This window comes from Melopsittacus undulatus, chromosome 1, assembly GCF_012275295.1.
Source record: "Melopsittacus undulatus isolate bMelUnd1 chromosome 1, bMelUnd1.mat.Z, whole genome shotgun sequence".
In the NCBI taxonomy this organism is placed as follows: Eukaryota; Metazoa; Chordata; class Aves; order Psittaciformes; family Psittaculidae; genus Melopsittacus; species Melopsittacus undulatus.
Window position 1 is genome coordinate 105,329,285 of NC_047527.1, and position 12,688 is coordinate 105,341,972.

Here is a 12,688-nt window from a genome sequence, read left to right on the forward strand (position 1 = left end):
CATCTGCTGTAAATCAGCTGAATGTCAGATTTCAGGCATATAGCTTTCTGCCAATGCAGAACCTAAAAGGGGTTTCAAAGGCTTCAAAGACTGAATTTGACATCTGTGAGGACTAGAAGGAAATTCTTTCAAAAGGAAACCTGTGTTACAAACATTAAGGTGACCATAAAATGTTAAAATGCTTTTTCACAAACAATGTCAATATTTTTTGTGATCTTATCCTTCTTTCAGAAATTTTTGAGCTGGAGGTAAATGAAAATGTGCAGCTGGCTGTAAATGACAGGCAAATGCCTAAGGTAGAGTACATGGAAATCAAGATGGATGACTACAGTAAGTAACCGTTTTCCTCTCTCTTTCTTTTTCCCTGCTATTGCTGTGAAATGATACAGTCATCTTGGCTAGACTGGCAGGAGGAAAAATTACTTTGGCTTTCAATAAACTCACTCAGTTTGCAAAGCACTCTCTTAGGAAGTGCTACATAAGGGGGTTATTACAGAGACAGGATTTAATGTGAATGCATCTGAAGAAAAGCAAAAAGATAGGGTTGGGCTGGTGTTTTTGTTTCCTTTTAAAATTTTCTTTGTACAAAAAGACACTCTGGGAGATGACTCTGTGCAGTTCCCCCTTTGTTCAGGTATTTTCCCTAGCTGGGCTGGCATATTATTATTGGTTTGAAGAGGGATACTGTAGGTGGCTGGCTACAGCTGTGACTGCCTTTCAATACACAATATTGAACTGCAGTGAATGCATATGATCACCAACAACTGCCCATCGGAGTCATTCAGGATTCTCTAACAAAGCTGTATCATTTGGGGCTTGAAAAAAAACAAACAAACAAACCAGCTTTAGGAGAAAAGCTGAAAGATATTTCACCTGGAGTAGAGAAGGCAGAAATCTTGGAGCAGTTTATATCTACAGCTGTCGCGTTATTTGTGCCACTTGTATAATCATTCCCCACTTACCTGTATGCCAAAGACAGAGAGAAAAACCTAGAAGCAAAATGCCAAAGCGTTTTCTGCCTGTCTCTCCAGTTGTACCTGAAACAAACTAAAAAGCATCTCCTCTAGCTGTATGTAGATGTCTTACCTATATGTGCAAAATCCACATACTCAGAGTTGTGCAGTAGCTCCCAAAAAACTCAGTTTGCATGTATGGTGCAACTGTCAAAAAACCCCAGAGACTCTGTGTTGAAAGTATGACCCATAATATTTCCCAAGACAGAAAGGAAGGTACATCTAGGACTAAATGCAGTGAAGCGGAAGCAGTGAGGTGTGATGGATGGCAGGTTACTAATTTCCACTATTACCAGGTGTTATAAAATGTAAAGAAAAGGCTGAGAGACACTTGCCATTTGAAAAGGATAATAATGACCTTAAAATGTTCCGCTTGCCACGTGGGCATTAGGAACGTAACCCAGTACATAAAATAACAAGAACAGACCTGTGCTTCCAGGCCTTATGGGCAGGAAAAGACAGGGAAAGGGCCTGTCATAAAGGTCACATCTATCCCCCTTTGAGCCAACTCATAGTGACACTAGCAGCTTATTAGGAATAACCCATCTTTATGCTAAATTTCTTAATAGCAGGTATCACTGAAATGCCATTTTGCTCATTTAACCAAAAATATATACGTGTATGTAGCAAATACAAGCTGCCCGTGTAGCTGTTCTTCTGTGCCCTCCCTGTGTTTTGAAAGCTTTGGACTTAACAGCCTTGGGAACACAACACATAGTGCATAGTTGTATTTAAAGTCAAGCGATGGCCTTTTTGGCTGTCCCTGGGCCATTGATCCAATTTGCAGCTATTAGCATTCAGATGGAATAACTAATTAGGCAGAGTGTCAGACAATAATTGCAAAGCAAACCACTTAAACCAAGCAGTTAATCTGTGTATTAATCTACTGAAAATGCTCCTAATACTGATTTAATTGCTGGGCCTTTGCTGATCTGGATTGTAGTTAACATTTTAAAAATAAATGCGTTTTCATTAATACATAAAGCATTTGTATGGCAGCATTTTTGGCTATGGATATGAAGCCATAGGAAACAGTTAAATTGAGCTTTGGTGAGCACATCTCTCAATTACACTGGTTCAGTACCAGTATAACAACGTGGGCTTCAGAACAGTTACCTCCTGTTTTACAGCAAAATTACGCCCTTTGGAAGTTAGGATTAAAATACATGTTTCTCCATCTGTCTTCATACTATTATAGCAAAATAATCGCATTCTCTCCCCCAGCCACCATACTTAATTGGCTTTTAAATTATCATCTTCATCACCAATTTTCACCCTCCTCTTCTGCCCTGAAATATTGATTTCTGACTGTGTCACTCCTCCAGCTGCCAAAAAGGAAAATTATAGCTATTGCCAGATGTTAATTGAATGCTGCAAAAGTGATGCATGACTGAACAGCTCATGCTGTACTCCCGATTTACATTTCTTGTCACCTCAGCTATCATAATATGAGTCTTTTCTTTGACAACATATGTGTTTCTAAGGTGTTATTTACCAGTGCCTCTGATGAAATGCCGCTTTGTTCCGGCTCATAAGTGGCAAAACCACCAGAAAAATCTATTAGTTATGTCAGTGCTCCCACACTGAAGCATGTTGTTATTTGTGGGTTGTGGTTTTATTCCTTAGGATTACCAATGCAGATCTTAAAGCCAGCCACCTTTTCGGACACCGCGCACTACCCCTTGCTTCTGGTTGTGTAAGTTCTCACTTGTTCTTTCTTTCTGTACATAATATGAGGGCAGCATGGAAACCTTGGCCATGATCAAAACCTTCTGAGATATGTTTTGTACAAGGGATGCCACTCGGCTTTAGCATCAGGTCTAACGTATTGGTCCCTTTCCCCATCTCACCTCAAAGCTGGGAGAGGGAAGATGTAGGTCCTTTCTCTCCCGTGTTTGAGCCAAAGGTTTTGGGTCCCAGGAATGTGCCCTAGTGAAATCCTCTGAGTGCATTGTAGGATTCTTTAAAATTGTTCCATGTATTCAACTTGCAGTTCAATAATTCTGGGAGGCAGAAACAGGAGGGGAAAGAATAAAAGTCGGATGTTGACTTTCTATCCCAGTGCTTAGGGCACTCACCCAGCTTTTAACAGGTAATTCTACAGTGGGATGCAGTCAGCCTTACTGCAGCTTCAAGTTTAGACACATTTGCACAGCAATCATTCCCATGTAAATGCTAGTGTACCCTGAAGTGACAGTAAAGAGAGAGCTAGAAACCTTTGAAGATCTCCATGTTAGCATTTATATTCAGTAGGTAGTATTTTCTCCTGGCAAGCATAGCAGATGGGTATTTCTTTATGCAACACTTAGGAGTAATAATACACATTACTGAGTTTTTCTGGCAATTTGCAAAGAAACTGGGGGAGGGAAGCCACTGACCTTGGAAGAGCCTGTTTAGCCCTGGCGCATCCCACTGTGTTGCTTGCTCCTTGCTAGGGAATACCCTACAAGAGAGAAGCCTCATGCAGGAATGATGAATGCCTGATGAAGGCCTGAATGCCATCCTGCACATCCTTCCATGAAGGACAAAAACACTGCAATAAGCATGTCTTTACATCACAAAATTACTGCAGAGAAAATGTACTTCATTATACAAGTGCTTGAGGAAGATTGGTACTCATCAAGCTAACAACACTTGATTAGGCCGCCTCTGAAGCTGGATGTGGCTCGGTCTCACTTGAATAAATGCAAATGACTAAAGCCACATGCACATTAAAATCCTGCAGTGAGTTGCCTGATATCTCCAAGAACCCCAGAAAGGACAAGAAGTAAATGGAAGCACCAGTGGGATGCTCTACACTAATACCAGCCCTAATTATTAATCATCATTATCATATCTTGACTTTTCCCAGATGTCTGGCTGAAGTGGGGTCAATATTTCTCAAGACAGTTCCCCTGTACAGGATTTGACTCCAAACAAAAGGGTGAAGAGAAAGTCTTGCCTGCCCCTTCCTTTTACCCACAAATTTTGGGCCAATCTTGGCATTTTTAAGCTGTCAGTTTTATCATTTTCAAAGTGTTCTTTCCCTCTGTATACTAGTGAAGCAGTGGTGACAGAAGTGACTGATAGCTCTATCTATGGCTGCTCTTGAGAACCCAGTGGGAAGGTCTAAGCTAGTTGAATAGGGACAGTGAATGGAACCCCAATGTTTGCCAGTAAAGGAAAGGATGATTGGTGCCTGCAAGCTTTATCCAACATACTTTGGCAGTGACAGTGCACACCAAAGCCAGGCTCCTCTCAAGAAATCCCTCCACCAGAAAAGTACCATCTTTGGGGAATGCAGAAAATAAGTATAGATTAGAGCAGGTGTAGAAAGGGAAAACTCAACTGGCCTCTGCATTGCTGCCCCAGGATTCACAGGAGAATCTTGCCCAGTTAGTGACGTGCTTGCTGTGCTTTCCTCAAAGCTTGGCTTAGTGCAGTGATAGTTGCTGTGCAAAGAGAGAGGCAGAAACCAACTGGTAGCTTCCATCCCAGACTCAAAGCCCAACCCACACAACCAGCCTCCTGCACATCATCACTGCAGAGACTGATGCTCACTTTCTGAGACATGCCCTGCCTTATGATGCATGCAGGAGCTGCCAGTCCCTTTACCACGGCAAGCTCACGGTCCTGGGAGGGTGTTTGGCCCATGCTTGTTTCTGTTGCCTTTGCTTGATGCCTATTTCTGTTTCAGGGACGGGACACCAGGCAGCCAGATCGTAACAGAGAGATTTGAGGTGACGTGGGAAAGTGTCATGGTCAGCTCTCACAACGCCATCGTGCTGAAGTTTGACGGCCGCGGAAGTGGCTTCCAAGGCACTAAGCTATTGCATGAGGTTAAGAGGAGGCTGGGCTTTTTGCAAGAGAAGGATCAGTTGGAAGCTGTCCGGTGAATGACACTGTTATTGAAGAAATTAATTCATTAATGATAATTAACACAAGATTGTCATTAGTCCTAGTTGTCTTAATGGTGTGTGGGAGGAAAGGACAGTGTGGTCATACAGCTGTGAGCAAGTGACAGCATGTGAGATAGAGCCCATGCTAGCCAGTGCAGAGGGAGAGAAATAAGCCTTAAACAGGGCTAAACTACAGCAGACTTATCTGTATCATGTGTTCATCCCATCTATTTTTAGCTCTGTACAGTCATGCAGCTACAAACAAGTAAGCTTGAATTTCAGCTCCTACATTAATTTTTTGCTGTCCTGGTAGTTGGAAAAAATCCATCTTTAAACTCTTAAACTTTCTAAAACATAAAAAAAATGCATAACCCTAAGCATCAAATCCTGTCATATTGTTAGATTTATTCTCCACATAATCATACTAAAAAAACCTATTAGTTCAATAGCATCAGCTTTATTATGACTTTCTGAGGTTGTGCAGGTTATTTGTTGCCATTGCTTGGTTGCAACAGGTTGCAAGATTAAATAAGAGGCTCATGTGAAAGCAGTGTGAATTTAGATTGTCTGGATCAAGGGGTAAGGGCTTGATCCATAACTGAGAGAGGGGAGATTTAGAATAGGCATTAGGAAGAAGTTCTTTACTGTGAGAGTGCTGAGGCCCTGGCACAGGTTGTCCAGAGAAGTTGTGGCTGCGCCATCCCTGGCAGTGTTCAAGGCCAGGCTTGGAGCAACCTGGTCTAGTGGAAGGTGTCCCTGCCCATGGCAGGGGGGTTGGAACTGAAGGAGCTTTAAGATCCCTTCCAACCCAAACCATCCAGTGATTCTATGATTTCTCTGCTGCCACCCCAAATTCCAGCTGATAAAAATCACACTGTGTTTGTTATATCTAAGTGGAAAGTATATTTAATCCATTGTTTTCCTCTCTCATATTTTAGGATAATGCTGAAGGAGCATTACATTGATAAATTGAGAGTCGGTGTGTTTGGGAAGGTAACGTTTTCCCTTTGTTCCTCTGTGCTTTTTGAGTTGGCTGATCTGGATAAGCAGCTGAGCTAAATCCTGATTTATTGAATATGTTGCTGGTGGCTTTTTTATTATTACTTATTTTTGAGATAAGACTGCTTCTATCAGTCATGATAGAGATGTTAAAGATGAAAGCTTTCATTTTACCAATGTATTAGTCAATTACTTCTTTTTAATTAATTTCCAAGTGCAGACAGTGACTATTTGTCAGAAAACTGCTCTCAGATAAATTATTTTTTCCCCTTGCAGACTTTAATTTCATTTTCATCTTGTCCCTTAAGGCCTGTGGCAATGTGGGTAGATCTAGCTTGTGTTGAACAAATGTACAACAACAATATTGATTTCTGAGTCTGATTTGCACTACAGTGTGTGCTCGACTGAGAAACAGCAATTGCAAAGTACCCATGGTTTGAAATGAGAATGGAATTGTGAGTAATAATTGTTTATTGTGGGAGATACGGGCTTAGAGTATCTCTACATACATACAGCACCTCTGTACAGCAGAGGTGTACGCATACAGCATATCCAGCAGCATCTCTGCAGGGAATTGTTAACAGGCTGACAGCAGACACTGAAATTGTGATGTCCATTTTAAATAAAGACTGGGGTAATATTTTGGAAAAGTGTCATATCTGATTAGACCTACAGACATAAAGTGGGATGAAAAGAGATAAGCTATTGGGCGCACAACCCTCCTGCCTTCAGGAGAGTACAATGAATATAGAGGTTATCTTCAGCAGCATCTGCTGAAGCCAGGGAGATGTCCCTTGTTGTGTGTTTTTGAGAGCAAGGTCTCAGCTGCTGGGTCTCTGTACCCAAATGCCCCTCACAACAGGACCACTGATGCCAGTGTCCCCTTTCTTTTCCAGGATTACGGTGGCTACCTGAGTACTTACATGCTTCCAGCTGGTGAAGAGAACCAGGTGTTTGCCTGTGGAGCTGCTCTCTCCCCGCTGACAGACTTCAGACTATATGGTAAACCACATCCCAAAGTGCACAGACAGTCATGCTGACCACACATGATATTTATGCCCTACATTTTCCCAAATATCTTCTCTTTCTTCACAAAGATCCCACCTGTTTTGTATTGGGTGTCTTCTTAGGACTAGCCATAAACAACTTTTTCTCCCTCAAGAGCAATTTTGCTGGCACCAGTGGGACCAGATATGGTAGTCAGAGTAATCAAATCACTTTTATTACTCAGTCCTTTTAAACAAAGAAGAACTGGCTTTAAAACCCTCCAGCCTCTGCCACCAACCTCCATGGCTGCCTTGAATGTGCTTCATTCTTGCCTGAGCCATATATCCATGCCACCTGTGGTCCATTCTGCCTGCCCCATTCTGTCTCCAGCAGCAATACTCCACTGCACATGGTGGTCCTTTCTCTCAGGGACACCAGTTAAGTTTGTACTTAGTGCCAGTGAAAATGAGGGGACTGCCATGAAAGTCAGTGGTGTTAAGCTGGCATTCAGATCCTGTACAGTTATCCCTGAGACCAACAGGAACTTGCAGTCAGTTGTTGATGGCGATGGCCCCATGTGAAAGAAGAAAAGGATGCAACATGATAGTGCTTTTTCTCTTGTATCTCAGTTGCGTTAAGGAGAGGAAAATAAAGCTCTTATGTGAGTGATTAGAAACCATAAATACAATGGTGAGGATGAAAGACTGTGGTATCATACATATCCTTAGCAGATTTTCAAAAACTTTTAGAAATATGTCCTCTGTAATTAAGGCAATGTTAGAAAATAAAGTCTATTTTAGCATTTGCAGTATTCGCTCAGAAGTGCCAGTGTACTCACTTATGACTGAAAGAGACGTTTTCATTTTTTCTTTTCAAGCTTCAGCCTTCTCTGAAAGATACTTGGGCTTGCATGGGATTGATAACAGAGCATATGAGGTAACTGCATGGACACTGCATTTCCTTGATAAAATGTGAATTGTGTTTTAGCTCCTGCTCCATATGTTCTCTTTTGGGGAAGGAGCAAGGATATGAAAGAGGTGCTTGCTAGTAAAATTCTGAGGGTGTCCTTCAGCCTTTCTTTTTGTCTCTATAGTAACAAATGGATACGGGGCTAATTGATTAGTCTTCATGCCTGCCTTTCTAAATTGGGTAAATATGATTATTCCAGTTTTACAGATTGAGGCTGAGTGACCCGGATATGCCCAAGTAGACACAATGTCACAACCTCCTTTAAAGTTCATCGCAATAGTCTTGACACTTTGATTCTCTCTGAGAAATGATTTTTGACCCAAAGTCAAGTGAAACTCAGTTTCTCTTGGCCTTTTCAAAGTAAGAACAGATGAGATATTTCAGGTAGGCAGAACTCTGTGCCAGAATTGAGCAGGACATGGAAAAGGAGACATTGTACCAATCAAGAAAGATATTGTTCGGTATCTGTGATGGGATCAGTTGGTTCATGTGCTTCAGTTACTTGGAGGAAAAACCTAATAAAGAATAGTCACACAAACAAAATGTGTTATATTGAAAGATTTGTCTTCAGGTTTGAAACTTTTCTTACAGAGAAGGCAGGTAGCACCCTGTGACCCTGCAATGAAAGCTTTATCCTAGTTCTCTAAACACTGAGTTCATTGTCTCTCAAATTTTGCAGTTATGATCATTGCAAACTCTTTTTGTCCTTTTAGAAATTTGAAGACAGGTCAATAGAGGTGAAAGCAAAGGAAAATATTCCAGAAATTAGAGCCTTGAATTGTCACGTGCTCTTTGTGCATTGAAAAATTGACCTAAGCAAACAGTGGTACTCTTGGTTGATTTGGGATTAACTGCTAGGAACAGCACCTGAGCTCTCCACAGAGCATGGCACTGTTCCAGGCAAGTCTCTAACTGATACGCATCTCCATAGTTGAACCATGAATTACTCAGAAGAACCTCTCCTAACCTGTGGACCAGACATTATGGAGGTCATATCATTCAAGACCTGATGTAGACTCCAAAAACTCTGTATTATGGTAGGTTACATCTGAGGCAGCAGAAGGGAAGAAGCCATACAGAGGGAGAGCAGAGTGCAAGACACATTTATGCACCATCAAAAGGCTTAGGCATTGCAGCCAGCAATCTGAGTATGAGAGAAGTCATTAATTAAGCCCTACAGCAGTGGACACTTGAATTTAGCATCATATCTCCCCCATCCCCTCAAAGCTCATTGAGGCTGGCTTTCAAACCGTAGCAAAGTTACTCCAGCTCTCTGAAGAGCTCTTAGGAACAGACACCTGAGCATGCTTTTCAGCAGTGTTTTGTATTCGCTGGAAATTCACTTTGACTTTTTCCGTGTGTTCTGCAGTTCAGGCTTTTAGTGAAGGACTATTATCAGAACAGACAAGGGTCTCTGACCTCTTCCTGCTTCTGATACTGAGACTGGAAGGACAGGGTGGGGGGTTATTTTACCTCTAAATTGACTCAAGTAGCCAAGAGTATGTGCTGTGCTACTCTCTGCTCGTTATCCTTGTGATGAAGTATCAAGTGGAATTAAGCACTTCTATTTTCTTCGTATAAATTGCTAATTTCTAGCAAGACTTTTAATCTTATCGCAACCTTTACCTTTGCAGATCAGCAAATTGGCACACAGAGTCTCATTACTGAAGGAACAGACATTTTTGATCATTCATGCTACTGCTGATGGTAAGTTAGCCTGTCATTTGAGCTCATTACATGTTTAGGATAGCTTTGATTTTTCTTAATTAAATTTTCCCCTTTAATGATTTTAATCTGTTTTTACAGAAAAAATCCATTTTCAGCATACTGCAGACCTTATCACACACCTTATTAGGGCAAAGGCTAATTACAGCTTGCAGGTACAGTATGTGTTTCATTTTTTCATATTTGAACAGTTATTTCCCAGTTTGAACTCTAACTCCTGTTAGGAAGCAAGCTTTGAAAAGTCACTTGCAAACTCAGCCTGGCAGTAGAAGTAGGGCCGGCATATAATGTGTTCATATATACTCACATGCTTATTTGATTAGGTTTTGAGAGACATATCTCTAAGGAATTGATGTCTGTTGACTTTCTTTGGGAACAACAGGCCAAATTCAGGATGAATTACATGAAAACAGGAATTTAAATTAAATTAAATTAACCAGGAAAGTTCAGCACAGAAATGTCACTTAAATCTGACATCCCATTGCAAACACCATACTCTGGTCTAGAAAGCCTTTCCTTCCACCAAATTACATCTCCGGTTTGCTGAATGGCCCATGTCCAAGCCACTAAAGCTTCCAGAATGAACCCATCCACCAGGCATGGGGATATTGTCTCTGCCCTCTGCTACATCCCAAGCTACAGCCAGAACATTGCAATTAGCCCAGGCTCAATTCATGGCAGGGACCATGCTACAGTTTCACAATACAGATGGTTGTGTTGCAGTGCCCAAGTCCTACTAACGCTTGATTTACTGAATACCAGCTCCCTCTGGCTGCATTTCTGGAGAGCTTCACATGATGGGTATGCTTATTCCATCATGCTACTAAGGCAGATAGGATGGAGCACAGATAAGAGCAATGAACCCGGCACAGATTTGGTCAGTGCTACAATGCCTGAGATGCTTCTGCACATTTCCCAGTGAAGAAGCATTAGTACATTGGAGTTTGAAGGCACTGATGGGCTTGACAGACATCAAAGGATAGTTGAAGACTGAATGAAGCCGAGGGATCTACATCTGTGATTTAGGTACTTAGGGAAGCAGTGAGACACCTCAGTCCTGCCTACAAGCATCCAGCCCTAGAAACACATTCTTTCCTTATGTGCAGAAGTTACCTGTTCCATTTATATAGAAAGTTGTGTTTATTTCATTTCTAGCTTCCCACACGCAGAGATGGGTAGTCAGTCCTGATAGTCTAAGCTCCTAATGGTGTGTATTTGCCTGTTTGTTTGCAGATTTACCCTGATGAAAGCCATTACTTTAGCAATGCAGCATTGGAGCAGCATTTGTACAACTCCATTGTCAACTTCTTTGTGGCGTGTTTCCAAGTTCAGGACAAACTCCCACTAGCCCCACTGAAAGAGGAGGAGGATGACGATTAACCTTACTTGTCCGTGCTAAGCACAAGGCAGATCTCTCTAACAATATGCAATTGGATCATTTTCCTGAAGAAAGAGATGTTACGTTGTTAGCATGTATTTAAAAAAACTGAAAGCAGCTCATCTGCTTTACTTGACAGCAACTCCTTCCTAAATGGAAGAACATTAAGCATGGTGAACTCAGCAGAAACTGCTGTCTGAAATTAAACCATCACAACCAACATCACCTTTTTATTTGTTTGGGGTTTTTTTGTTTTCCTTTATTTTCTTTCTCTTTTTTGATGTTTGCCACAAGGTGAGTTCTAGTGTGTAAGTGGTAAGACACTGAACTTGAAGGAACACCCCAAGAAACCTCTTTGAGGACTGGAAGACTTAATGTCTCTTTGCATTCAAGCAATCAAGCAGTAGCAGTGAAATCCATCATCCACATTAAGGTTACTACAATTAGTATCACATTGTGTCAGAAAACAAATCTAACCTAATACATGGAAAAGATTATAGCACAATTATTTTAAAAGATACTGATTCATACACACTCTCCTGCTCTTTCCCTTATTCAGAAGGTTTGTCATTGCTACGGGACATACAAATTCAATTGTATGAAATATCATTACAGTTACACTCATCTTTACCTTCCTGTGATCATTTCTAAAGTTCATATAGCTTTCAGTTCTGTTGTCGTTCTGTGTCATGCTTACCTTATTAGCTTCTCAGCTTGTTCTGTATGGGGAAAAATAACTTACACTGAATTAACCAAGTAACTTTATACCTGAGGGGTCTAAGGAGGCAATAGAGGGTCGAGGTACCCAGACATTAAAAACTCTATTAGAATAAAGCAAAGGAAATCGCACTCTCATATTCTCAGCATAGCCTTTGCTTGCAAGATTATTTTCTTTGGCAGCCTTGAAAAATATGCACATAAATAAGCTAGATCAGCTTACCAGTGAGATATTTTTATTGTACTATAGAAAAACAGGCAATGGTCACGATTATTCTTTTTCTTCTATTAGTGTTGGAACAATTGGTTGGCAACCTGTGGGGAACAGCTAGATGAGGCTATAGTAGCAGGAACTTATACCAGATACTTCACAGATCATCTCATAAAAGCTGTTTAAACAGAATCAGTGCGCAGAGATTTATTGCATATGCTGTCAGTAGCTTTGTTTTATTCCAGGTCAATGTTTAGCATATTCCAAACATGTTTAATTATCGCTAGTTTTTTCAAGCATAAACATAATAAGAAAAAAAGCATTTTTCCTCTCAAATATCTAACACTTCATTATAGCAGTGCAAAGCAACTTTTAAAACTTGTGAAAACATTCAACCTTCATTCACTTTCACATACTGCACCGCAACAGTTTCGACTAGTGCTGCTCCTTGTAAAATATTCTGACCAAATGTACAGCCAGTATTAATACTGTATATTTCATTTTGTTGTATATAAAGGAATGTAAGTCAGTTCTTCGTCAGGTCCCCAATCCAATATTAGTCTTGTTTCAGCCTGCATGCAGTAACACTTCTTTGCTGATCAGGACTCTTTAGAAGTACTAGCTTGGAAATATAACAATTAATGTAATTCCTTTTCTTGTTTTGACAGCTTGATATCAATGCCGGTTTCTACTTTTTACATAGTACTGTGGGTAAACTCCCATCCTGACAGCAATGATGATGTTTCCATTGTGTTCTTTAGTGTGTCTTTTTTATTATCTTTATTTTAAGCTTTGAATGTTGGTTGTACTT

At 40.8% G+C, this 12,688-nt stretch overlaps 1 protein-coding gene across 2 annotated transcripts in view; it reads left to right on the top strand.

Moving 5' to 3' along the window:
• The window catches only part of DPP6 (dipeptidyl peptidase like 6), a 412,441-nt gene extending 400,329 nt beyond the window's left edge, over positions 1-12,112 (top strand). The window contains exons 18-26 of one of the 2 annotated variants that reach the window (XM_005150038.3): positions 232-330; positions 2,640-2,709; positions 4,690-4,884; positions 5,830-5,884; positions 6,787-6,892; positions 7,755-7,813; positions 9,481-9,553; positions 9,653-9,726; positions 10,805-12,112. In XM_005150038.3, the coding sequence (XP_005150095.2) occupies positions 232-330; positions 2,640-2,709; positions 4,690-4,884; positions 5,830-5,884; positions 6,787-6,892; positions 7,755-7,813; positions 9,481-9,553; positions 9,653-9,726; positions 10,805-10,951 (878 nt within the window). In that variant the 3' untranslated portion in view covers positions 10,952-12,112. The remainder of the gene's footprint in view (positions 1-231; positions 331-2,639; positions 2,710-4,689; positions 4,885-5,829; positions 5,885-6,786; positions 6,893-7,754; positions 7,814-9,480; positions 9,554-9,652; positions 9,727-10,804) is intronic. The other variant, XM_005150039.3, reaches the window with a different exon arrangement.
• Positions 12,113-12,688: the final 576 nt, after the last annotated feature.